We start from the raw sequence: 24,778 nt of genomic DNA, 5'->3' as shown, positions 1-24,778 counted from the left end.
TGCTGCCTGACATCTCCTCAAAAGACCAACAACGCCTGTACACCTTGGCCCGTTGCAGGCAACTCGTCTGGGTTCCTACATGGCCTGATGGGCGGCTGGATCTTCAGGGTGTGCGACGGCCCCATGCACATGGGGTGCCGCCTGCATCAATGCTGCTTCCTTCTCCAGCATCTGGCCACCTAGGCTGCCACCATCACCGCGAAGGGCATCCTCTGCGGGAATGACACCACTATCCATTTTGGTATCTATAAAGAATAAGATGAGGAGTGAAACCGAGTGTCTTCCATCCCAGGACCCACAAATAACCCAAGCCTCCCCCACCCAGGAGTGTCCCGCCTTCTCTCAGCGTGCCATCCACCAAGCCAGTTGTGCTGGAAAATTTCACTCTGGACACTCGCCCCTGGCCATAGCAGGAGTCCCTAGACACAAGACCCCTGCCAGGAACATTAGGGCTCAGGTGGCCACCACTGATCCACACATTTACCCCTATGGTCACGGGGATATCCACAGTGCTGAAGTCCAGCTCTTGAGTGTTTGACTGCTGGCTGATGCCTCTATGGTGCTGACGCTTCTAAAAGTTAGACAAACTGTTCAGGGTTCAAAATTTGATTTAAATGCGATGCAATAATCATCGTGTGAGACATGGCACTTGTACCCATGAGGATGCACTTGAGAGCTGTGATGTGCTCTCACAACTAACAAGGCCAATTCCTTATCAGCAATAGCCTTCGGCTGTGAAGTTAGAGGCTGCTCACAGTCAAAGGATGACCTTTATCATAAACCAAGAACAGGGCCCTGTCCTGGAAGTGTTTGGTAGGATAGACAGGCAGTAGCTGTAGTTACATCATGGATGTCCACAATATTTAAAGAGGGCTTGAAGGCATCACAAACAAAACCCGCCCCCCCCCCCCCCCCCTCCCATGGGTAACCCCCAACCTGGAACACTTCAGCCCAACCTCCTGAGGGGTTCTCTTGAGCTGCATGCCGGAAAATGGAAATGGCTACTCACCTCCTCAGTTCCCCTTAGCAGCCATTGCGCCAGCTTCATGTTTTTAAAAAGGAGTACTAAATGATGCCAGCGAGATTTCTTGCCGGGGAGCCAGTTAATTCCCGGGAGGCTGTTACATTCTCGTTACTGGCTGTTACATTGCCAGTCTCGCTAATGAGATGGAAATTGTTGCTAATTGTGGTCAATGATATTCACACCATATTTGGGTGTGATCCAGAAATCCCCATCGGGAGCTGGCCAGTTAGATAGCAAACGGATTCTCGCCCGGCGCGATTCTCGATTTTGCCCTTTCCCACTATTTATCCAGCGAGCCCGGATCTGCGCCAGGCGCAATGCGGTGGTTAAACAGCGCCTCATATTTAAGAGAGTGGGCATCTACCTGTAGCCAACTCTCTCCCGCTTTGGGGCAAATTCATCCTCAAATTTATTCCTGCCTTCTCCCTCAGGGAAGTGATTCATATTTATTTCATAACATTGCTCTCCTCCAAAACCAACAAATTTTGGGAATTCCCTGTACCGGGTTAAAACTGTTAAGAGAAAACACACTCTGCACCATAGAATGAGAGAATCTCTATAGTGAGAAAGGAGGCCATCGGACCAATCGAGTCTGCACCAACCCGCCAAAAGAACACCCCACCGAGGCCACTCCACTGCCCCATCCCCACAACCCCACCTAACCTTTGGACACCTTTGGGCAATTGAGCATGGCCAATCCACCCAACCTGTACAGCTGGAGCTGGATGAACTTCGGATCATTCGGGAGGCAGAGGTGGTCATAGATAGAAGCTTCAGGGATGTAGTTACTCCGAAGAATAAAGATAGATGGGTGACGGTGAGAGGGCCTGGGAGGAAGCAGTCAGTACAGGGATCCCGTGTGGTCGTTCCCCTTAGTAACAAGTATACCGCTTTGGATACTGTTTTGGGGGGGGGGGCTTACCAGGGGTCTCTGGCACAGAGTCTGTCCCTGTTGCTCAGAAGGGAAGGGGGGAGAGGAGTAGAGCATTAGTCATTGGAGACTCCATAGTTAGGGGGATAGATAAGAGATTCTGTGGGAACGAGAGAGACTCGCGGTTGGTGTGTTGCCTCCCAGGTGCCAGGGTGCGTGATGTCTCGGATTGTGTTTTTGGGATCCTTAAGGGGGAGGGGGAGCAGCCCCAAGTCGTGGTCCACATAGGTACCAACGACATAGGTAGAAAAAGGGATATGGATGTAAGGCAGGAATTCAGGGAGCTAGGGTGGAAACTTAGATCTAGGACAAACAGAGTTATTATCTCTGGGTTGTTACCCGTGCCACGTGATAGCGAGACGAGGAATAGGGAAGAGAGAGTTGAACACGTGGCTACAGGGATGGTGCAGGAGGGAGGGTTTCAGATTTCTGGATAATTGGGGCTCATTCGGGGGTCGGTGGGACCTCTACAAACGGGATGGTCTACACCTGGACCAGAGGGGTACCAATATCCAGGGGGGGAAATTTGCTAATGCTCTTCGGGAGGGTTTAAAACTAGTTCAGCAGGGGCTTGGAAACCTGAATTGTAGCTCCAGTATACAGGAGGTTGAGAGTAGTGAGGTCATAAGTAAGGTTTCAAAGTTGCAGGAGTGTACCGACAGGCAGGAAGGTGGTTTAAAGTGTGTCTTCTTCAATGCCAGGAGCATCCGGAATAAGATGGGTGAACTTGCGGCATCGGTTGGTACCTGGGACTTCGATGTTGTGGCCATTTCGGAGACATGGGGCGTCATTCTCCGACCCCCCAGCGGGTCGGAGAATGGCCGTTGGCCGCCGTGAATCCCGCCTCCGCCGGTTGCCGAAGTCTCCGGTACCGGATATTCGGCGGGGGCGGGAATTGGGCCGCGCCGGTTGGCGGGCCCCCCCGCTGGATTCTCCGGCCCGAATGGGCCGAAGTTCCGCCGATAAATTGCCTGTCCCGCCGGCATAAATTAGAGTACCTATTTACCGGCGGTACAAGATGGCACGGGCGGGCTCCGGGGTCCTGGGGGGGGGGGGGGGCGCGGGGCGATCTGACTCCGGGGGGTGCCCCCACGGTGGCCTGGCCCGTGATCGGGGCCCACTGATCCGCGGGCGGACCTGTGCAGTGGGGGCAATCTTTCCCTTCCGCCTCCGCAACGGTCTCCACCATGGCGGAGGCGGAAGAGACTCTCCCCACTGCACATGCGCGGGAAACTGTCAGCGGCCGCTGACGCTCCCGCGCATGCGCTGCCCCGACATGTCATTTCCGCGCCAGCTGGCGGGGCAACAAAGGCCGTTTCCGCCAGCTGGCGGGGCGGAAATCCCTCCGGCGCCGGCCTAGCCCCTCAATGTTGGGGCTCGGCCCCCAAAGATGCGGAGCATTCCTCACCTTTGGGGCGGCGCGATGCCCGTCTGATTGGCGCCGTTTTGGGCGCCAGTCGGCGGACATCGCGCCGTTTGGGGAGAATTTCGCCCACGGATAGAGCAGGGACATGAATGGTTGTTGCAGGTGCCGGGGTTTAGATATTCCAGTAAGCTCAGGGAAGGTGGTAAAAGAGGGGGAGGGGTGGCATTGTTAGTCAAGGACAGTATTACTGTGGCTGAAAGGACGTTTGATGAGGACTCGTCTACTGAGGTAGTATGGGCTGAGGTTAGAAACAGGAAAGGAGAGGTCACCCTGTTAGGGGTTTTCTATAGGCCTCCGACAAGTTCCAGAGATGTAGAGGAAAGGATTGCAAAGATGATTCTGGATAAGAGCGAAAGCAACAGGGTAGTTGTTATGGGGGACTTTAACTTTCCAAATATTGACTGGAAACGCTATAGTTCGAGTACTTTAGATGGGTCTGTTTTTGTCCAATGTGGGCAGGAGGGTTTCCTGACACAGTATGTAGACAAGCCAACGAGAGGCGAGGCCATATTGGATTTGGTACTGGGTAATGAACCAGGACAGGTGTTAGATTTGGAGGTAGGTGAGCACTTTGGTGATAGTGACCATAATTCGATTAAGTTTACTTTAGTGGTGGAAAGGGATAGGTATATACCACAGGGCAAGAGTTATATCTGGGGGAAAGGCAATTATGATGCGATGAGGCAAGACTTAGGATGCATCGGATGGAGAGGAAAACTGCAGGAGATGGGCACAATGGAAATGTGGAGTTTGTTCAAGGAACAGCTACTGCATGTCCTTGATAAGTATGTACCTGTCAGGCAGGGAGGAAGTGGTTGAGCAAGGGAACCGTGGTTTACTAAAGCAGTCGAAACACTTGTCAAGAGGAAGAAGGAGGCTTATGTAAAGATGAGACATGAAGGTTCAGTTAGGGCGCTCGAGAATTACAAATTAGCTGGGAAGGACATAAAGAGAGAGCTAAGAAGAGCCAGGAGGGGACATGAGAAGTCTTTGGCAGGTAGGATCAAGGATAACGCTAAAGCTTTCTATAGATATGACAGGAATAAATGAACGACTAGGGTAAGAGTAGGGCTAGTCAAGGACAGTAATGGGAAGTTGTGCTTGGAGTCCGAGGAGATAGGAGAGGTGCTAAATGAATATTTTTCGTCAGTATTCACACAGGAAAAAGACAATGTTGTCGAGGAGAATACTGAGATTCAGGCTACTAGACTAGAAGAGCTTGAGGTTCATAAGGAGGAGGTGTTAGCAATTCTGGAAAGTGTGAAAATAGATAAGTCCCCTGGGCCGGATGGGATTTATCCTAGGATTCTCTGGGAAACTAGGGAGGAGATTGCTGAGCCTTTGGCTTTGATTTTTAAGTCATCTTTGTCTACAGGAATAGTGCCAGAAGACTGGAGGATAGCAAATGTTGTCCCCTTGTTCAAGAAGGGGAGTAGAGACAACCCCGGTAACTATACACCAGTGAGCCTTACATCTGTTGTGGGCAAAATCTTGGAAAGGGTTATAAGAGATAGGATGTATAATCATCTGGAAAGGAATAATTTGATTAGAGATAGTCAACACGGTTTTGTGAAGGATAGGTCGTGCCTCACAAACCTTATTGAGTTCTTTGAGAAGGTGACCAAGCAGGTGGATGAGGGTAAAGCAGTTGAAGTGGTGTATATGGATTTCAGTAAAGCGTTTGACAAGGTTCCCCACGGTACGCTACTGCAGAAAATACGGAGGCATGAGATTCAGGGTGATTTAGCAGTTTGGATCAGAAATTGGCTAGCTGGAAGAAGACAAAGGGTGGTGGTTGATGGGAAATGTTCAGACTGGAGTCCAGTTACTAGTGGTGTACCACAAGGATCTGTTTTGGGGCCACTGCTGTTAGTCATTTTTATAAATGACCTGGAGGAGGGTGTAGAAGGATGGGTGAGTAAATTTGCAGATGACACTAAAGTCGATGGAGTTGTGGACAGTGCAGAAGGATGTTACAAGTTACAGAGGGACATAGATAAGCTGCAGCGCTGGGCTGCGAGGTGGCAAATGGAGTTTAATGCAGAAAAGTGTGACGTGATTCATTTTGGAAGGAATAACAGGAAGACTGAGTACTGGGCTAATGGTAAGATTCTTGGCAGTGTGGATGAGCAGAGAGATCTCGGTGTCCATGAACATAGATCCCTGAAAGTTGCCACCCAGGTTGAGAGGGTTGTTAAGAAGGCGTACGGTGTGTTAGCTTTTATTGGTAGAGGGATTGAGTTTCGGAGCCATGAGATCATGTTGCAGCAGTACAAAACTCTGGTGCGGCCGCATTTGGAGTATTGCGTGCAATTCTGGTCGCCGCATTATAGGAAGGATGTGGAAGCATTGAAAAGGGTGCATAGGAGATTTACCAAATGTTGCCTGGTATGGAGGGAAGATCTTATGAGGAAAGGGTGAGGGACTTGAGGCTGTTTTCGTTAGAGAGAAGAAGGTTAAGAGGTGACTTAATTTGAGGCATACAAGATGATCAGAGAGGATTGGATAGGGTGGACAGTGAGAGCATTTTTCCTCGGATGGTGATGTCTAGCTCGAGGGGACATAGCTTTAAATTGAGGGGAGATAGATATAGGACAGATGTCAGAGGTATGTTCTTTACTCAGTTGTAAGGGCGTGGAATGCCCTGCCTGCAACAGTAGTGGACTCGCCAACACTAAGGGCATTCAAATGGTTATTGGATAGACATATGGACGATAAGGGAATAGTGTAAATGGGCTTTAGAGTGGTTTCACAGGTCGGCGCAACATCGAGGGCCGAAGGGCCTGTACTGCGCTGTAATGTTCTATGTTCTATCTTTGGACCATCTGACAACAAGTTCAAGGGGATAACTTGACATGCTTGGCAATAGGACAAAGTGGATATTTGGGCATGTGCGATTTCATTTTTGTGGTCAGAATTGAGGAGTGAAAAACAGGCACACTTTCCAACTGGTGCTGCAAAATTATATTAGACAATTAAAAATTAGTTTTTGGCATCCATTACATTTTATCAAGTTTCATATGGATATTTCTTTCACTTTTTGGTCATCATGTCCTAATAGTAGCCATAAAACCCCACTCTGGGTCGGAGAATCGCCGGCGGGGGGGGGGTGAATCTCGCCCCCGCCGGCTGCCGTATTCTCCGGCGCCGGGGTTTTGGCGAGGGCGGGAATCGCGCCGGCCACTGGCAGCGGCCCCCCTGCCGATTCTCCGGCCCGCAATGGGCCGAGTGGCCGCCCCTTTTCGGCGGGTCCCGCCGGCGTAAATCACAACAGGTCTTTACCGGCGGGACCTGGCTCCACGGGCGGCCTGCAGAGTCCTCGGGGGGATCTTGTCCCAGGGGGTGCCCCCACGGTGGCCTGGCCCGCGACCGGGGCCCACCGATCCGTGGGCTGGCCTGTGCAGTAGGGGAACTTTTTCCCTCTGCACTGGCCGCTGTCAACCTCCGCCATGACCGGTGCGGAGAAGAAACCCCCTGCGCATGCGTTGGGATAACGCCAGCACACGCTGGCACTCCCGTGCATGCGCCAACTCGCGCCGGCCGGTGGAGGCCCTTCCGCGCCGGCTGGCGTGGTACCAAACACTCTGCCGCCGGCCTAGCCCCTGAAGGTGCGGAGGATTCCGCACCTTCGGGGCGGCCCAACGCCGGAGTGGCCCGTCCCTCCGGTTCGCCAAGAATCCTGCCCCTTGTGTTTGAGTAATTTGAATTGTTTAGTAAATCAAATACTTTTAAATATTTAAACTTTAAGAAGATAAATGTCCTTGCGCTTAAAAAACTAAATTTATGCAGCCTCTTCGCAGAGCTGCAAAGGGGTGCAGTAAGCAGAAACATGCCATGATAATTCATTCTATTTTTGTGGGAAGTGTCAGCTTCCCCACAAAATGTTTGTAATCCGGCGCATAAGATGGCAGAAATGGAATTTGGGAAAGATATAATTTGTATTTTGAAATTCCTCCATCCTTTGTGCGGAGTTAAAACTCTACCCTTTTCTGTCAAAGAATGCAGAATATTCAAATTGGTGATATTATTATTACAAATCAGAGGGAAAATTCTATAATTTGGATGATATTGAAATATATATATTGCATCAAGAAAATTAAGAGGCTGATAAATCTTACCTATGAATGTTTTCCAAGCCCTGGGATCTTCACTCTGTCTCCAGCCATAAGGCCAACCCATAACAACCGAGTTATGCTTCATTCCACCAAGTCCACATGATTGAATTAAATGTGCAATGCCCTCTCGCACCTTTGAAGAAACTACAATCTGGCAAAATCCTTTAACCTTTTCAATTGCCATCATATTTTTGATTGTCTAGATTGAGAAGTGAATGATCATTAAGGATAATTGATTTCTATGGTCAAATAATTCATATAAACCTTGTTATAAATGTTAATTGCTGCTTCGATATTCTATTGAGCTTTGAATGAACTTTGTTATGACACCCTGGGCTAGTGCACAGTCAATTCCAGTCCCACTTGACTCGGAGTCGCATGACAATTGAAATTAATTAACTCTTAGAAAATACCCGAAGTCTTTGGTCTCTGACTGGCCAATAATTACAGTCACTAGGTTTGTAAATTTAAACACGATTATATTTTATTAATAACAATAATTATGAGTAAAAAGGCAACAAATACAACTATTATCCAGTTTCTAATCCCCCCTCTTTAACTCGCCCTACCCTCTACACACACACACAAGACTGACATACAGAGAGGAAAGAGGGGTGTAAAGAAAAATAATAATAAAGAAAAACAATATTCTGCAACAGGAGAGCCTAATCAACTCTCCCTGGCATTCAATGGCATTAATATCACCAAATTGCTCATCCATCAGCATCCTGGGAATTACCACTGACCAGCCAAATAAACACTGTGGCTATGAGAACAGGTCAGAGGATGGGCACTCTGCAGCAATTGATCCTTGTTGCCCCAAAGCCTATCATCTACGAGGCACAAGTAATTTTTTTTTTTTTTTTTTTTTAAATAGTTATGTACCAAAGCATCTTTCTATGAAAAATGCAAATTCTGTTGAAAGAAGTCCAAAACATTTTTATTCTTTTCTCTAATTGTCTTTGCAGTTGTGATATGAGATCTCTGTGCCACCATTATTCATTTTGCCATTTAATGCAACATGCAATTTATCTCAGCCTCAGCACATGATCAAATAAATGTTTGAAGATGACACTGAGTGCCAACAATGAAAAGCCTTCAATTTCCCAGTGTTAAAACTTGCCTCTTCAATCAGCGCAGGATGTTAAGCAAAAACACAATAACCAGAAAACCTTCAGTCATACCTGCTCAGCAGCCTGTGCTTCACCATAATTTTCCAGGAAATTCCCTTGGATAACAGAACCAACAATAGTAAGACCTTTTCCAGCTTTTAACTGAGAGGCAAATGTTAGCAATCTGGGAAGCTTCACATGTAGATCTTCATCTAGTTTCAGCATTACTAATAACTGAGGCCTAGTAAAGAAAGCATTGTATAATTACCAGGATAATTCAACATAACTTTAGCTTATACCAATGCTGTGCATTGTCAAGGCTAAAACAGGCAGATCAGAGGAAGAACAGAACAATATTGGCAAAGAAGAATAAAAGTGCATTTCAATCTTCAATAAATGGCTTGAACCAAACTGAATAATAAAATAGCAGACTTTAGTTAGTTGGTAATTAATAACCAAAGGACGTAACAAACTGTGTTTCCCAATATTATCAAAACAAATGTGGCCCAATAGGAATTTCTGCAGTTAATAAATTAAACAAAGCTCAGCACACTGGTATGCAATCCTAGAATGAATTAAATAAACATCAAATGTTAATCATGTCAAAGAAAGACAAAGCAAGAGGGAAGGAAGAAAGAAGCTAAGTGCACTGGGCTAGTAGGAATGCCCAAATGTGATTAGATCAATGAAATTGAAACCGAATAGCCCAGTGTAAATTTATGTTTGAAGCTTTTTTTCAAAATAATCCCAACTTTTGAAGCTAAATAAATATATATATTTAAAATTCTGACAACTTCAGACGGCTGCGGATGGAGGGGAGAGCAGTAGTTTGGAGGTTCCATGCACACCTAGTATGGGAGGCCTGCAAGCCACATATAGAAAGCAACCGTCTGTTTAAAACTATTTTCTAGGCCTCACAGTGCCAGGGACCCTGGTTCAATTCCGGCCTTGGATGACTGCGTGGAGTTTGCACTTTCTCCCAGTGTCTGTGTAGGTTTCCTCCGGGTGCTCCAGTTTCCTCCCACAGCCCAAAGATGTACAGGTTAGGTGGATTGACCATGCTAAATTGCTCCTTTGTGTGCAAAACGATAGGTGGGGCTACTGGGTTATGGGGATAGGGTGGGGGTATGGGTCTAGGTAGGGTGCTCTTTCAGAGGGTTGATGCAGACCTGATCGGTTAAATGGCCTCCTTCTGCACTCTCGGGATTCTATTCTATGATTCTATTATTCGGGCAAGTTTATAATGTGACATAGAAAGTGTGACATGTTGAACAGGTTACAGATCAAATACTTACAACATATGTTTTAAAAAGCTAATAAGGGTGGTGCAGTGGTTAGCACTGCTGCCTCACGGTGCTGAGGACCTGAGTTCAAGCCTGGCCCCTGGTCACTGTCTGTGTGGAGTTTGCACATTTTCCGCGTGCCTGTGTGGGTCTCACCCCCAAAACCCAAAAATGTGCATGGTAGGTGAATTGGCCATGCTAAAATTTCTCCTTAATTGGAATAAAAAGAATTGGGTACTCTAAATTTAAAAAAGCCAATAAGTCCATGAAAGATGATCTAAATTTAAACATCGAAAACGGGGTAAGTTATTGAGTAGACCCCTCCCTCAAACTTCTCTCCCTCAAGTTTGTTCCATGATTCAATGAGATCATGGATAATATGTGGCCTAAATCCACATACCCATTTTTGCCCAATATCCCACAAAATGTTTGTTAACCAATAAGTTTACAACGCCCTTCCACAAATGATGTCAGATTTATCATTAGCAATTTATCCAACATCAATTTCCATTTTGTGGAATAGAGTTCTAAACTTCTACCACCCTTTGTGTGTAGAAGTGTTTCCTACTTATACTCCTGAATAGTCTGGCTCTATTTTTTAGAGCATGCCTAAGTAAGAAATTGACAAAATGTAAAAAGACCACTGGCTCATTTACTAAAAGTATGAATAGTCTTAAGTAGTAGGTCAGAATAACTATAACTTTGTCTTAACTTACTAAGTAATTAGAATTACTAAGAAGTGGTTATGCAGCTAAGTGGTTACACAGCTAAGCATTTATTTTGAATATAGCAGAATACTTGAAAAATAGAGAATGGCATGAAATGTACGAAGAGCTTAAAGGCATGCACAATTATTATAATTTAAAATTGATTTGCCCATGCAGCACGGTGGCATAGTGGTTAGTACTGCTGTCTCTCAGTGCCAGTCTCAGGGTTCAATTCTAGCCTCGAGTGACTATGTGGAATTTGTATTTTCTCTGTGTGTCTGCATGGGTTTCCACCGGGTGCTCCGGTTTCCTCCCACAGTGCAAAGATGTGCAGGCTAGGTGGATTGGCCATGATAAATTGTCCCTTAAGTGTCCAGGGATGTACAGGTTAAGTTACCGAATTATGGGTATAGAGTGGAGTGGATCGATTCAGACTCGATGGGCCAAATGGCCTCCTTCTGCACTGCAGAGATTCTATGTTTATATAATGCCCTTATACAATCAAGCTTCATACCATCCTATTAGTTACTCTGTGGTTGCATAATGCAAGGTCGAAACTAACTGCATTATTTTACCTCCAGTTCTTTGTGTGAGGAGGACCTTCTTCCAATCTCAGCAATGCATAGCGAGCTGCGCTTAGGGACAGACCCCGAATACCATCACCCCATTCCTTCTCTGCACTGTAAAAAAATACATAATTAATCTGGTTTGTCATACTATTTAATTTCATTGAAATACCCAAACAAAGATGCACACAGCAAAATATCTGCCACCAGCAGAACTTGAATCTAGCGGTGACCATTAGCTCTGGTTGCTGGCCTAAGCAAAGGCATTGAGGCAGTCTCAAATTTGTTTCTCATGGTGCAGGTTTTGTAGTAAGAAGTTGACTTTAATTCAGCTGGTAATCTCATGGATACAGCTCCAGAAAAGGTCCACTTAAAACATTTGGTTTTCCAACTGAGAAATCGGCTATATGTTAATGGGGCAGGACCAGAACGTTATGGTCACTTAGCAACAGCATTGACACCTAGCAAAACCTATTTCTCTCCTTGAGGTCGTCAACTCCTTGGCACCGTATTCCAGCCTCGAGTGACTGTCTTGGCACCATAGAGGTAAATAGCCTCATCCTGGGAAACAAATGCAGTCAATTTAGAGCGACTGACAATAAAATCATTGAATCTTATGGGGGAGTTTGGAGCCTCCAGTGTACGTACCCTTGGGGCAGATGAAGTTCTGTTCAACTCCAGATCTCTCTTAAAATGTTTCTTCTAGGGGCAGCACAATGGCGCAGTGGTTAGCATTGCTGCCTCACGCACCGAGGACCCGGGTTCGATCCTGGGTCACTGTTCGTGTGGAGTATGCACATTCTCCCGGTGTCTGCGTGGGTCTCACCCTCATAAGGTGCGCAGGGTTGGCAGATTGGCCATGCTAAATTGTCCCTTCATTGGAAAAAAACAATTGGGTACTCTAAATTTTAAAAAAATGTTTCTTCTAGAATTTGAGATATTCTCGGTTGACCTCATATTTAAGAAGCATTTGCTGCCATCACATGCGCAGTTCTACCGATTCACTCCAAGATGTGATTAGGAACAACAGAGATCAGGGGCGGGATTATCTGACCCGTCGCCCCAGTTTTCTGGTGCGGTGCATCCCCCGCTGGTAGCGGGATCCTCCGTCCAAGCAGCTGGCCAACGTGGCTTCCCATTGTGGGCACTGCCATGCGGTCGGGAAATCCGTGGGCATGAGTGCACTGCCAGCAGAGGATCCCGCCGACGGAGAATCCAGCCCCTGAACACGACACATTTCCCCAACCTCAGTGTGATACTTATCGTCTCCATTTAGTTTCCCATTTGTTTAAGAATTTTGGAACAAGTAAGGGCTATTTTATTCGGAACAGAATAATTTCCTCAATAATTTCCTTTAGCTTTAGCTTTTCCAATGGCATGCACCCATTTCAAACAAACAAGCATGTACACAGAGCCTGGGGACTTCAAACTCTCTTTAAAATGCAATTCAGCAGATTTACATGCTACAGTTTCTGAGGCTCCTGAAACACCTGGACACACCCACAAAGATTAAAAATAGTTTGGGAAATTGGGCAACGCCCTCTCCCCCACATAAGCACCAGGGCAACCCCCTCCACATAAGGTCAAACCGCACCCCCCCCCCCCCCTCCCCCCACATTTAAGGGGAACAACCCCTGTCAATGCTCCCAGGTTGGCACTGGCCCTCTTCCCCCAGGGGCTATGCATACCATTGAGCCCCCGGCAGGTTCCCCGTGACAGCTTCCCATTTTTCGACAGCTGTTGTAAACTTCGCCAAAACTGAGCTCGTCAGTGCAGGAAATTAATCGAAGTGCGGCCTCAGTGAGGCAAAAAAAAATCTTGCTTAATGATAGCAGGGTTGTTCTTGGCAGTCGCTATTCGCTCCCAAAACGAGACCCTGTTTCCCCGCCGTTAAATAGTGCCCATTGTCCTCATATTACCAGAAGGGTATGGTAGCATAGCGGATAGGTTTCTGCACTGTAATCCAGAGGCCTGAACTAATAATCACATGTGTTTGTTGGATTTTGTTTATTGTCACGTGTACCAAGGTACAGTGAAAAGTATTTTTCCGCGAGCAGCTCAACAGATCATTATGTACATGAAAAGAAAAGGAAATAAAAGAAAATACATAATAGGGCAGCACAAGGTAACTACATAAACACCGGCATCGGGTGAAGCATACAGGGGTGTAGTGTTAATGAGGTCAGTCCATAAGAGGGTCGTTTAGGAGTCTGGTGACAGTGGGGAAGAAGCTGTTTTTGAGTCTGTTCATGCGTGTTCTCAGACTTTTGTATCTCCTGCTCGATGGAAGAAGTTGGAAGAGTGAGTAGCCCTGGTGGGAGGGGTCTTTGATTATGCTGCCTGCTTTCCCCAGGCAGCGGGAGGTGTAGATGGAGTCAATGGATGGGAGGCAGTTTCATGTGATGGACTGGGCTGTGTTCACGACTCTCTGAAGTTTCTTGCGGTCTTGGGCCGAGCAGTTGCCATACCAGGCTGTGATGCAGCGAGATAGGATGCTTTCTATGGTACATCTGTAAAAGTTGGTAAGAGTTAATGTGGATGTGGTAGTCACCACTGTTGTATGTATCACATACAAGATGTAATACGGTAAGGCTCCTGTACTACAGGTATGGGGGTAGATCCCTGCCTGCTGGATCCGTCCAGTAGGCGGAGTATAAATGTGTGTGCCCACGTGCGGCCCGTGGGCTCCGCCATCTTCCTCACCTCGGATCATGTGCGGCCTGTGGGTGCCACCATCTTGCTTGCCTCAGGACATGTGCGGCCCATGGGTGCCATCTTCCCCCCCATCAGGCCTCGTGTGGCCTGTAGGCGCTGCCATCTTTAACGCCGCTCGCCACGTGCGCCCCATGGCGCTGTTATCTTCCCCGCCTCAGGACCCCTGCTCGTCGGGCATCTCATCGGGCCGCTCATCGCCTGCCGACCTGCCAGGGACTTTCCAACACCAGCTACAGCTCACCTCCATCACAATCGACCAGTCCCGGCCGCACAACCTCGCAACCGGGTCGACGACGGTAAAGGTCGATGGGCACAAGACATCATGCCTTCTGGACTCCGGGAGCACAGAGAGCTTCATCCACCCCGATACGGTAAGGCGCTGCCCCCTCGCGGTACACCCCATTAACCAGAGAATCTCCCTGGCCTTCGGATCCCACTCCGTGGAGATCCGGGGGTACTGCACCGCCACCCTCACCATCCAGGGCGTAGAGTGCAGCGACTTCCGGCTCTACGTCCTCCCCAACCTCTGCGCTGCCCTGCTACTCAGCCTGGACTTCCAGTGCAACCTCCAAAGTCTAACCCTGAAATTCGGCGGGCCCCTACCACCCCTTACTGTATGCGGTCTCACGACCCTTAAGGTCGACCTGCCTTCTCGGTTTGCAAACCTCACCCCGGATTGCAAACCCGTCGCCACCAAGAGCAGACGGCAGTGCCCAGGACAGGACCTTCATCAGGTCCGAGGTCCAGTGGCTGCTGCTGGAAGGCATTATCGAGGCCAGCAACAGCCCCCGGAGAGCCCAAGTGACAGTTGTGAAAACTGGGGAGAAAAACAGGACGGTCGCTGACTACAGTCAGACCATCAATTGGTACACGCAGCTCGACGCATACCCCCTCCCAAGCATATCTGATATGGTCCATCAGATTGCACAGTACCGGGTCTTCTTGATGGTGGACCTGAAATCTGTCTACCACCAGCTCCCCATTCGCAAGGCGGACCGCCCGTACACCGCGTTTCATGCAGACGGCCACCGTTACCACTTCCTTAGGGTTGCCTTCGTCGTCACTAATGGGGTCTCGGTCTTCCAACGGGAGATGGACCGAATGGTTGACCGGTACGGACTGCGGGCCACCTTCCCGTACCTGGATAACGTCACCATGACCAGCAGGACCACGACGCTAACCTTTCCAAATTCCTCCACACCGCCAAACTCCTCAACCTAACGTACAACAAGGAGAAGTGTGTGGTCAGCACCACCCGCTCAGCCATCCTCGGCTATGTGGTGCAAAATGGAGTTCTAGGGCCCGACCCAGATCGCATGCGCCCCCTCATGGAACTCCCCCTCCCCCACTCCGACTCCGGACCCTACACGACGCTCTCTGTCACCCAGGGGTCACCCGGTTCCTTCACTTCATAAAGGCCCGCAATCTGCCCTACTCCATTGAAGAGGTCAGGGTTTTCACCAGAGACTGCCAGGTCTGCACGGAGTGCAAGCGCGCATCTAGTGAAGGCCTCCTGTCCCTTTGAACGCCTCAGCGTGGATTTCAAATGGCCCCTCCCCACAACTGACCAAAACACGTACTTCCTTAACGTGGTCGACGAATACTCCAGATTCCCCTTCGCCGTCCCATGCCCTGATATGATGTCTGCCACCGTCATCAAAGCACTCAACCCCATCTTCGCCCTGTTCGGTTTCCCCGCCTACATCCACAGCGACCGGGGATCCTCCTTTATGAGTGATGAGCTGCGTCAGTACCTGCTCAGCAAGGGCATTGCCTCGAGCAGGACGACCAGCTACAACCCCCGGAAAAACGGGCATGTGGAGCGGGAGAATGGGACGGTCTGGAAGGCCGTCCAGCTGGCACTACGGTCCAAAAATCTCCCGGTCTCTTGCTGGCAAGAGGTCCTCCCCGACGCCCTTCACTCCATCCGATCGCTACTTTGCACGGCGACTAATGCAACTCCCCATGAACGTCTCCTTGCCTTCCCCAGGAAGTCCACCTCCGCGGTTTCGCTCCGACCGTGGCTGGCAGCTCCAGGACCCGTTCTCCTCCGCAAACACGTGCGGCCCCACAAGGTGGACCCGTTGGTCAAGAGGGTACAGCTACTCCATGCAAACCCGCAGTACGCCTACGTGGCGTACCCCAATGGCCGCCAAGACACAGTCTCCCTCAGGGACCTGGCACCAGCTGGGTCCTCCTCCTCCTCCCCCCCCCCCCACCACCCACAGCGCACCTCACCACAGCCTCCGCTCCAGGACGATCCGATGAAGATGAAGTCTACATGCTCCTGGAGTCACCGGCGACCGAGCCGACGCCTGCATCGCCACCGGGACTGCGGGGCTCACAACAGAGGATCAAGGCACCCGATCGGCTGAATTTGTGAACTTTCCCCAAAATGTTAACCTGAAAATGCATGTAATCAGTTTTCCATCCCCCCCGCTGGACTCTTTTTAAACAGGGGGTGAATCTGGTAGTCACCACTGTTGTATATATCACATACAAGATGTAATACGGTAAGGCTCCTGTTCTACAGGTGCGGGGGTAGATCCCTGCCTGCTGGCTCCGCCCAGTAGGCAGAGTATAAATGTGTGTGCTCACTGAGCTGCAGCCTTTCGGCAGCAGCTGCAGGAGGCTACACATCTCTGCTTAATAAAGCCTCGATTACACTCTACTCTCGTCTTGTCATAATTGATAGTGCATCAGTGGACATGCCGAATTTCCTTAGTTTCTTGAGGAAGTATAGGCGCTGTTGTGCTTTCTTGGTGGTAGCGTCGACGTGGGTGGACCAGGACAGATTTTTGGAGAAGTGAACCCCTAGGAATTTGAAACTGCTAACCATCTCCACCTCAGTCCCGTTGATGCCGACAGTACTTTGCTTTCTGAAGTCAATGACCAGCTCTTTAGTTTTGCTGACATTGAGGGATAGATTATTGTCGCTGCGCCACCCCATTAGGTTCTTAATCTCCCTCCTGTATTCTGACTCGCGTTATTTGAGATCCGGCCCACTATGGTTGTATCGTCAGCAGACTTGACGACGACAGCAGATGGAGAATTTAAATTTGATTAAATAAATAAATATAGAATATAAATCTAAAATCAGTAAAGGTGAAACTACCAGCTTATCATGAATTCCAATCTGCCCCTTCAGGGAAGAAAATTTCCTGCCTTTACTTACTCAGACCTACATGCAACTCTAGACCCACAACAATGTGATTGGCTGTTAACTGCCCTCTGAATTGGCCTAGCAAGCCATTCCATTAAGTTTATGTAAGCAGCTCACCACCAACTTCAAGGTCAATGAGGGATAAGAAATAAATGACCAAGAACGCACACATTCAGTGAATGAATAGAGAAAAAGAATGGAGCTCTGGAAGGGAGATGTGAATTTTAGAAAGAATGCTTTACTTCAACTCAATTGACAGTCAGAAAGCAATTAGAGTATAAGAGGTCTACAGCCCATCGCGTCTGTGCCAGTCAAAAATAACCACCTAACTATTATAATTCCATTTTCTAGCACTTGGCCCATAGCCTTGCATGCCTTGGAATCGCAAGCGCAAATCTAAATACTTCTTCAATATTATGAGGGTGTCTGCCTCCCTCTCAGTCTCCTCTGCTCCGAGGAAAACAACTCCAGTCTGTCCAATCTCTCTTCATAGCTGAAATTCTCCAGACCAGGCAACATCATGGTAAATCTCCTCTCCACCCTTTTAAGTGCAATCACATCTCCTAAATGTGGATTCCAGAACAATACACAATACTCTAGTTGTGGCCTAACCAACGTTTTATACAATTCCAGCATAACCTTCTTGCTCTTAAACTCTTATGCCTTGGATATTACAGGCAAGTATACCATGGGGATCCGCGCTGTCCGTGCTGGTGCCCGTATCGGCAACTGGATGTGCGGGAAGCGCTCCAGTGCCATGCTGGCCCACCTGTGGCGTGTGGGATCGCTGCTCCTAGCGGCCAGATGACACCATCGTAAAACGATCCGCCATTTACGACGGTGTCAACATTCTGCCGCTAAAACGGAGAATCCCGCCCCATATGCCTCAACCTGCTGAAATTGTTCAATATTTTCTGTTTTTGTTTTAGATTCCAGCATCTGCAGTAATTTGATTTTCTACCATATGCCGCCTTTTCTTTGGGCTTTTAAAAATTTTAAAGTGCCCAATTCTTTTTTTCCCAAATAAGGGACAATTTAGCATGACCAATCCACCTACACAGCACATCTTTTACGTTGAGGGGGTGAGACCCATGCAGACACGGGGAGAACGTGCAAACTCCACACGGATAGTAACCTGGGGCCGGGATCGAACCCAGGTCCTCAGTGCCGTGAGGCAGCAGTGCTAACCACTGCGCCACCGTGCCGTCCTACCATATGCCTTCTTAACCTGCTCTGCTAGCTTAAGGGACTGGTGTCCCTCTGATCCTCGGTGATTCCAAAGATTCTGCTTTTTTATCATGTATTCCCTTTCCATGTTTATTCTGCCCAAGTGCATCACCTCACACTTATCCAGATTGAAGTCTATTTGCCATTGATCAGCCCATCCGACCAGCCCATCCATATCCCCCTGTAATCTAAGGCTATCCTCCTCAATATTTACCACACCACCAATATTCGTTTCATCTACAAACTTACTTTCTTTTTAAAAAGGTATTTTATTCCAAACATGTTCTACATCCTTAACTTTCAACAAACTATAATAATAATCTTTATTATTGTCACAAGTAGGCTTACATTAATACTGCAATGAAGTTACTGTGAAAATTCCCTGTTCGGGTACACAAAGGGAGAATTCAGAATGTCCAATTCACCTAACAAGCACATCTTTCAGGACTTTAGAGAGGAAACCGGAGCACCCGGAGAATATGCAGACTCCGCACAGACAGTGACCCAAGCGGGAAGTGAACCAAGGACCCTGGCGCTGCGAAGCAACAGTGCTAACCACCGTGCTACCATGCCGTCCATAGTTTGTACATTTTCCACATTTATTCCCCCCCTCCTATGACAAACAGCTCCTCAAATATAGTCAGAAATGGCCTCCATCATACCTCAAAGCCCTCCTCTGACCCCCTTAGGGCAGATTTGATTTTCTCCAACCTGAGAAACTCATACAAGTCTCCCAGCCATGCCTCACTGGCGTAGCCGACCTCCAATCCAAAAGTATCCATCGTTGGGCAATCAGAGAGGCGAAGGCCTTGACATTGGCCCCCTTTCCCTCCAGCAGCTCGGGCACCTCTGACATCCCAAAGATCGCACCATAGGGTCCGGCTTCATCTCGAACCTTACAATCCTAGATAAGTTCCTAAACACTGCCTCCCAAAAGGTATCCAACTCCACACCCCGCCAGAACATACGGGGATGATTTGCTGGCTCCCTCCCACACCTCTTGCATCCATCCACTATCTCCGGGAAAACCCACTCATCTGGGTCAAAGTTATGTGGACCCTATGCACCCCCTTAAACTGTATAAAACTCATCCTTGCATAGGAGGAGGACGAGATCATTCGGTGCATCACTTTGCAGCAAAGCAAATTCGATCTCTCTCCTCAACTCCTCCTCCCACTTCCGGTTGATCCTTTTCACGAAGGTTGTGCCCTGCTCTCCCAACCACCCATATATGTCCCCAATTCTACCAAATCACCTTTATCTGGGAGCAACATTTTCTCCAAAAGTGTATATTCTGGTACTTGAGGGAATGAGGGCAGCTCCTTGCACGCAAAGTCACCTACCAATATCTGAACTACTGCCCCACGGTAGCTTGAACGTCTCCTGCAGTACCTCTAGCCCAGCAAATTTGCCCTCCACAAACATGTCCCTGACCTGCACTAGCCCTTCCTCCCGCCATCTTCTGTATACCAATCCTCTGACCCAGGCGCTATGAAGCAACAGTGCTAACCACTGTGCTACCTTAACCAGCCCGTTTAGCCTGCAAACATTCCATATTACGACTCTCACTGGAGGCTTCCACCTCCCCATCCCACTGGAGTCCACCATCATCACCCTTGGGCTTCAACGCCCCCCCCCCCCCCCGCCCCCCCCCCACCCCATCCCCTCTCTGAATTGGGCCTCCGCAAGATGGCGCCCCCCATCCCGTCTTTGCCCAAACATATCCTACAAGTCGGCCGCTTTGCCTCCACTCCCCCATCACCATCCCTCTCCCTCTCCCTACCCCCTCCCCCAAGCTAACCACCGTAGACGCCCCACTTTACTTCTGTTCACTAGCATTTCTTGCTAGTGTGGCAATTCTCACCTGAAGGCCCTAACCCAAAGACCCACCTTAACCACCCCTCTACCCATCGCACCTCTCTTCTGCACCGCTCTGTTGCTGCTCTCCAACCCAATGCAAGAAACACCACCCCAAAATGGACCTCAAACAGAACATCTCGAATAACAAGCAGGGTGAAATACAATTATACATTATACCCCCAGCAATACTCTGAAAAAAGCAGCAATTTAACTTTAACACAAAAAAGGCGATGCAACCACCTTCATAACAATCTTTCCTAATCGGCAAACAAAAACATGTTAAAATTTAACAGTGACAGAACTTCCACCCACATTCCACCAGCTTATATTCCTTAATAAAGTCATTCGCATCTGCCGGTGTAATATTCCTGGCCCACGAAAGTGACCCAAAGTTTGGCTGGGTAGAGCACCCCAAACCAAATCTGGAGCCAGTAGAACACTGCCTTGGCTTTCTTGAACTCTGCCGGTCTCTTGGGCAGCAAAGCACCAATCTCCTGATAAATCCGTATTCGGTTTCCTTCCCAATCGCAGTCCCGCTGCATTCTGGCCCACTTCAGTATCTTTCCTTTGTCCTGGAACTTGTGCATATGCACAATCAATGTCCATGGCGACTCCCCCTCTCTTGACCTCTGCCTCATGGACCTAAGGGCCCGAACCACCCCTGGGGCCTTGTCCAGTACCTTCTTGTTCACCAACCTCGCCAGCATCCTTGCGACATAGCCCGCTGCACTCGTTCCCTCCACTCCCTCCGGTAGGTTCACAGTCCGAAGAGTTTGCTGCCTGGAAATGTTCTCCTGGTCCTCCGCCTTTGCTCACAATATCTTGTACATGTCCCCCAGGATCACCACCTCCACTTCCGGCGACACAATCCTGTCGCTCTGGTCGGTTATCACCTTCTCCACCTTTCGGATCATTGCCCCCTGCACCTCCAGGCACTTCCCCACCCGATCCAAAGTCCCGTGGAGAGGTGCCACTGCCCCCTCAATCCTTCAATCAGTATCCGCGCACTTACTGATCAACCCTCCTGCATTCACATCTTAATGATTTATAGAAATCACAAAAAGGGCCTCAACTCTGATCTCTGCATGGCCTCAGTGGACACAGGCGTCGAGTCAGAAAAACACCTCTCGACCATCACACTCTGCTTCCTGCCACTCAGTCAATTCTGGATCCAATTTGCCAAATTTCCTAGGATACCACCGGCTCTTATCTTTGCTATCAGTCTCCCATGTGGGACCTTATCAAAGCCTTACTGAAGTCCAAGTGGAGTACGCCAAATGCATTTCTCTCATATACACAGCTCTTCGAAAAATTGAATCAAGGAGACCTCGATTAATCCCTGCCTCTCCAAATGCAGATTAATTCTGTGTCTCAGAATTGCTTCCAGTAGTTTCTCCACCACTGGCCTGTAGTTTAACCCTTTCCCCACTTCTTGAATAATGATTATGATGTGGAGATGCCGGCGTTGGACTGGGTGGGCACAGTAAGAAGTCTCACAACACCAGGTTAAAGTCTAATAAGTTTATTTGGAGTCACAAGCTTTCGGAGTCACCTGATGAAGGAGCTGCGCTCTGAAAGCTAGTGACTCCAAACAAATTTGTTGGACTTTAACCTGGTGTTGTAAGACTTCTTATTGAATGGTGCCACACTGCCTATCCTCTAGTTCGCTGGCACCGCTCCTGTGGCCAGAGAGGATTTGAAAATTATTGCCAGCACAGCTGCTATTTCCTCCCTTGCCTCACTCAACAGCCTGGGATACATTTCATCTGGCCCTGGAGATTTGTCTACTTTTAAGCCTGCCAGACCACTCAGAATTTTTCTCTGCTTATGTTAATTTCTTTAATTTTATCACAGTCACAGAAACAATTCGGAAAATTATAATCATAAAGTGCAATTTCATGATGTTTCAAGGATTGCCCTATTTTCCTCAATTTAGTGCGAGAAATAAATATAAACAATTGTATTAGCATTACATTTAACCTTGAGACATATCAGTTCTGTTTTGTTCAAACTGACCACGATTATATAGAATTTAGACAGTAACTGTATTAAAATTCTTAAAAACAATGTTTCCTCTTCAAATCACATTTCTGTTATGATTCACATATACTCAGTCCGCTGCCTGCAATAATCTGATTGGCAGTGGTGATTTCTGTAGATTTACTCTCGCAGATCTGATCTTGCATCAATTTTAATGGAGGCTGAGCCTTAGCTCAGAAATGTTATGGTTAGAATCAAAACTCTTTCAGCAAAGGAAAAGGAGCAACTCAAAATTATCAAGACATTTTGATGTGGCATTAGCAATGGTTTTCATTAGCAATGTCACACATCATAGTTTCCTGGAAACAGATACAGCAGGCGTTCTTCGTGAAGCATTAAAATAGTGCCAATTCCAACTCATCATCTAAAGAGTAAAAGCTTCCGAATTAAATTGTTTGCTCCTTAAAGTTATCCGTCTCTTTATAACTCTACAATTATTCAAAAATAAGACCAGTGAAATTAAACGTGAGGAATTAAGAAAGTTGCAAGCAACATGTGGTCAAGAAAAACCTGTGAACATTATAGTACTTACCCTTGGTATTCAATATATTTGTATATCATTCCTGCAATTACCATAGCCACAAGAGCATAATACCACGAAGAAATGAACATTAGTGCGATGCACATGCTCATACCTAAAAATGACAAAGCCCTACAAGAAAGAACAGCAAATTAGAATTTACCTTTATAAAATTGTGCATTTTACATGACTTAGATTTAACAGTTGATTCCAAGCAGGGGGAATTAATGATCCAAGGAGAATTTTAAAATTACTTCTATTAAGTGTCCATGTGCTGTGATCAATTGAAAAAAATTAATCAAACCCATTCGCATCCATGTGCATTCATACCCAACTGCATAAAACTGTCTAGGTTCCTATCTGTATGTACCTGAAGGGTGTACTACTTCACAGCTACCACAAATCATTATGATCTGAAACCCAGAGGTTAACAAATTCAAAGGATATTGATTTAAGGGTAAAAGAGAATAAAATGCTCATCTGGCTTCACATTTTGAAACAAAATGTCAACATGTATGGCAGGATTATCCATCCCCGCCCCCCACGGCATATTTTCCGGCGGTGGCTAATTTTTGCTGGCAGTGGGACTGGACGATTGTCAGCAGGAAGGGCCAGAAAATTCCCCTGTAGAGTAGAAGATAGTAGTCTATTCTTACCAATGGTAGTATTTAAATCTCGGACGCCAGTTGGGAGTTTGAAGAAGTGTTTGCACCGCACAGGCCAAGTTAACAAACAAATAGCACATTAAGAAAAACCTGAAAAGTATGAATAGGAACATTGTTTGTAAAATTATGAGATCAAGCACAAAGCCAGATACTGTGACCTTAGTCACCTCCTTCAGCATGAAAACTTTTTCCCATATAACAGTAAACAATTTTATAAAAATGACCAGAAAAATGTGATACATAAATGTTGTTAAATTAGAATCATAGAAATGGCTACAGCATAGAAAGAAGGCACATGGCCTGTTTGAGTCTCTGCTGCCGGGTATCTGCAAGAGCAACTCAGCTTGTCCCACTCACCTGCCCTTTCCCTGCAATTTTCTTCTTTTCAGATAATTATCCAATTCTCTTTGAAAGGCACAACTGAATCTGCCTCCACCACATTCTCAGGCAGCACATTCAAGATTATAACTACTTGCTGCATGAGGAAAGTTTTCTTCATGTTGCCTTTGGTTCTTTAGTTATTCAGCTTAACTTGGCGTCTTCTGAATTGCAACCCTTTGTCAATGAAAACAGTTTCTCGCAACCTGCTCTGTCGAGGTCCCTCATAATTCCGAGTACCTCCATCAAATTTCCTTCCAACTATCACTTCTCCAAGGAGAACCGCCCCAGCCTCTCCAATCAATCCAAGTCCCTCATCCCTGGAGTGATTTCTAAAACTTGATGCCCAGAATTAGACTTAATACTCCTGATGAGGTTGAAGCAGTTTTCTAAAGTTTCATCTTAACGTCCTTGCTTTTGTGCGCCACGCCGGTTAAAACTCCCAGGATCCTGTATGTCTTATTAACCATTTTATCAACCTGTCTTGCCCCTTTAATGATTTGTGGCCGTCCCTCTGCTCCTGCAACCCCTTTAGATTTGTATTTTATATTTCATATTGCCTCTCCTCATTCTTCCTACCAACTCATGTCACTTTACACTGCTCTGCATTAATTTCTACTAGTCTGCCTACATCCTCTTAAGTCTATCAGCAACCTCCTCAAAGTCCACAATACATCCAAGTTTTTTTATAACCGTTTTTTATTGGGTTTTTGAACAAAGTATATTTACAGTTATGTACACAGAATAAAGTATATATTGTATATATATATGAAGAGAAGAAAACTAAAAAAAAAAAAACCTGGTAGGATATTGTGCACTAGCTCAACAACACTGTATAGTTAGTAATATTATTTTTAACACATAAGTAGGCACCTGTTTGTGAGGGGGGGGGGGGGGGGGGGGGAGAGAAACTGGGGAGGTTCATATACATTTGGGTGCCGGAGAAACAATTACATTAGTTATGTCCAATACAGAGAGGGCAATACGAGAATGGATCTGGTGTTGGTGTTGTTACTTGCTTCTCCCGGACAGTTTTCGCTGCCGTT

General features: G+C 47.3%; 1 protein-coding gene across 2 annotated transcripts in view; it reads right to left on the bottom strand.

Moving 5' to 3' along the window:
- Nucleotides 1–24,778, bottom strand: part of slc12a4 (solute carrier family 12 member 4) — a 231,030-nt gene that overhangs the window by 32,985 nt on the left and 173,267 nt on the right. For both annotated transcript variants that reach the window (XM_072518277.1, XM_072518278.1), the window contains exons 14-18: nucleotides 23,346–23,444; nucleotides 22,702–22,821; nucleotides 11,174–11,278; nucleotides 8,681–8,849; nucleotides 7,500–7,695 (exon numbers count right to left, since the gene is read on the bottom strand). In XM_072518277.1, coding sequence (XP_072374378.1) covers nucleotides 7,500–7,695; nucleotides 8,681–8,849; nucleotides 11,174–11,278; nucleotides 22,702–22,821; nucleotides 23,346–23,444 — 689 coding nt within the window. The remainder of the gene's footprint in view (nucleotides 1–7,499; nucleotides 7,696–8,680; nucleotides 8,850–11,173; nucleotides 11,279–22,701; nucleotides 22,822–23,345; nucleotides 23,445–24,778) is intronic.

This window comes from Scyliorhinus torazame, chromosome 10, assembly GCF_047496885.1.
Source record: "Scyliorhinus torazame isolate Kashiwa2021f chromosome 10, sScyTor2.1, whole genome shotgun sequence".
Classification (NCBI taxonomy): domain Eukaryota; kingdom Metazoa; phylum Chordata; class Chondrichthyes; order Carcharhiniformes; family Scyliorhinidae; genus Scyliorhinus; species Scyliorhinus torazame.
Note: the sequence above shows the minus strand (reverse complement) of the source record. Positions and strands in the feature narration are given on the sequence as shown.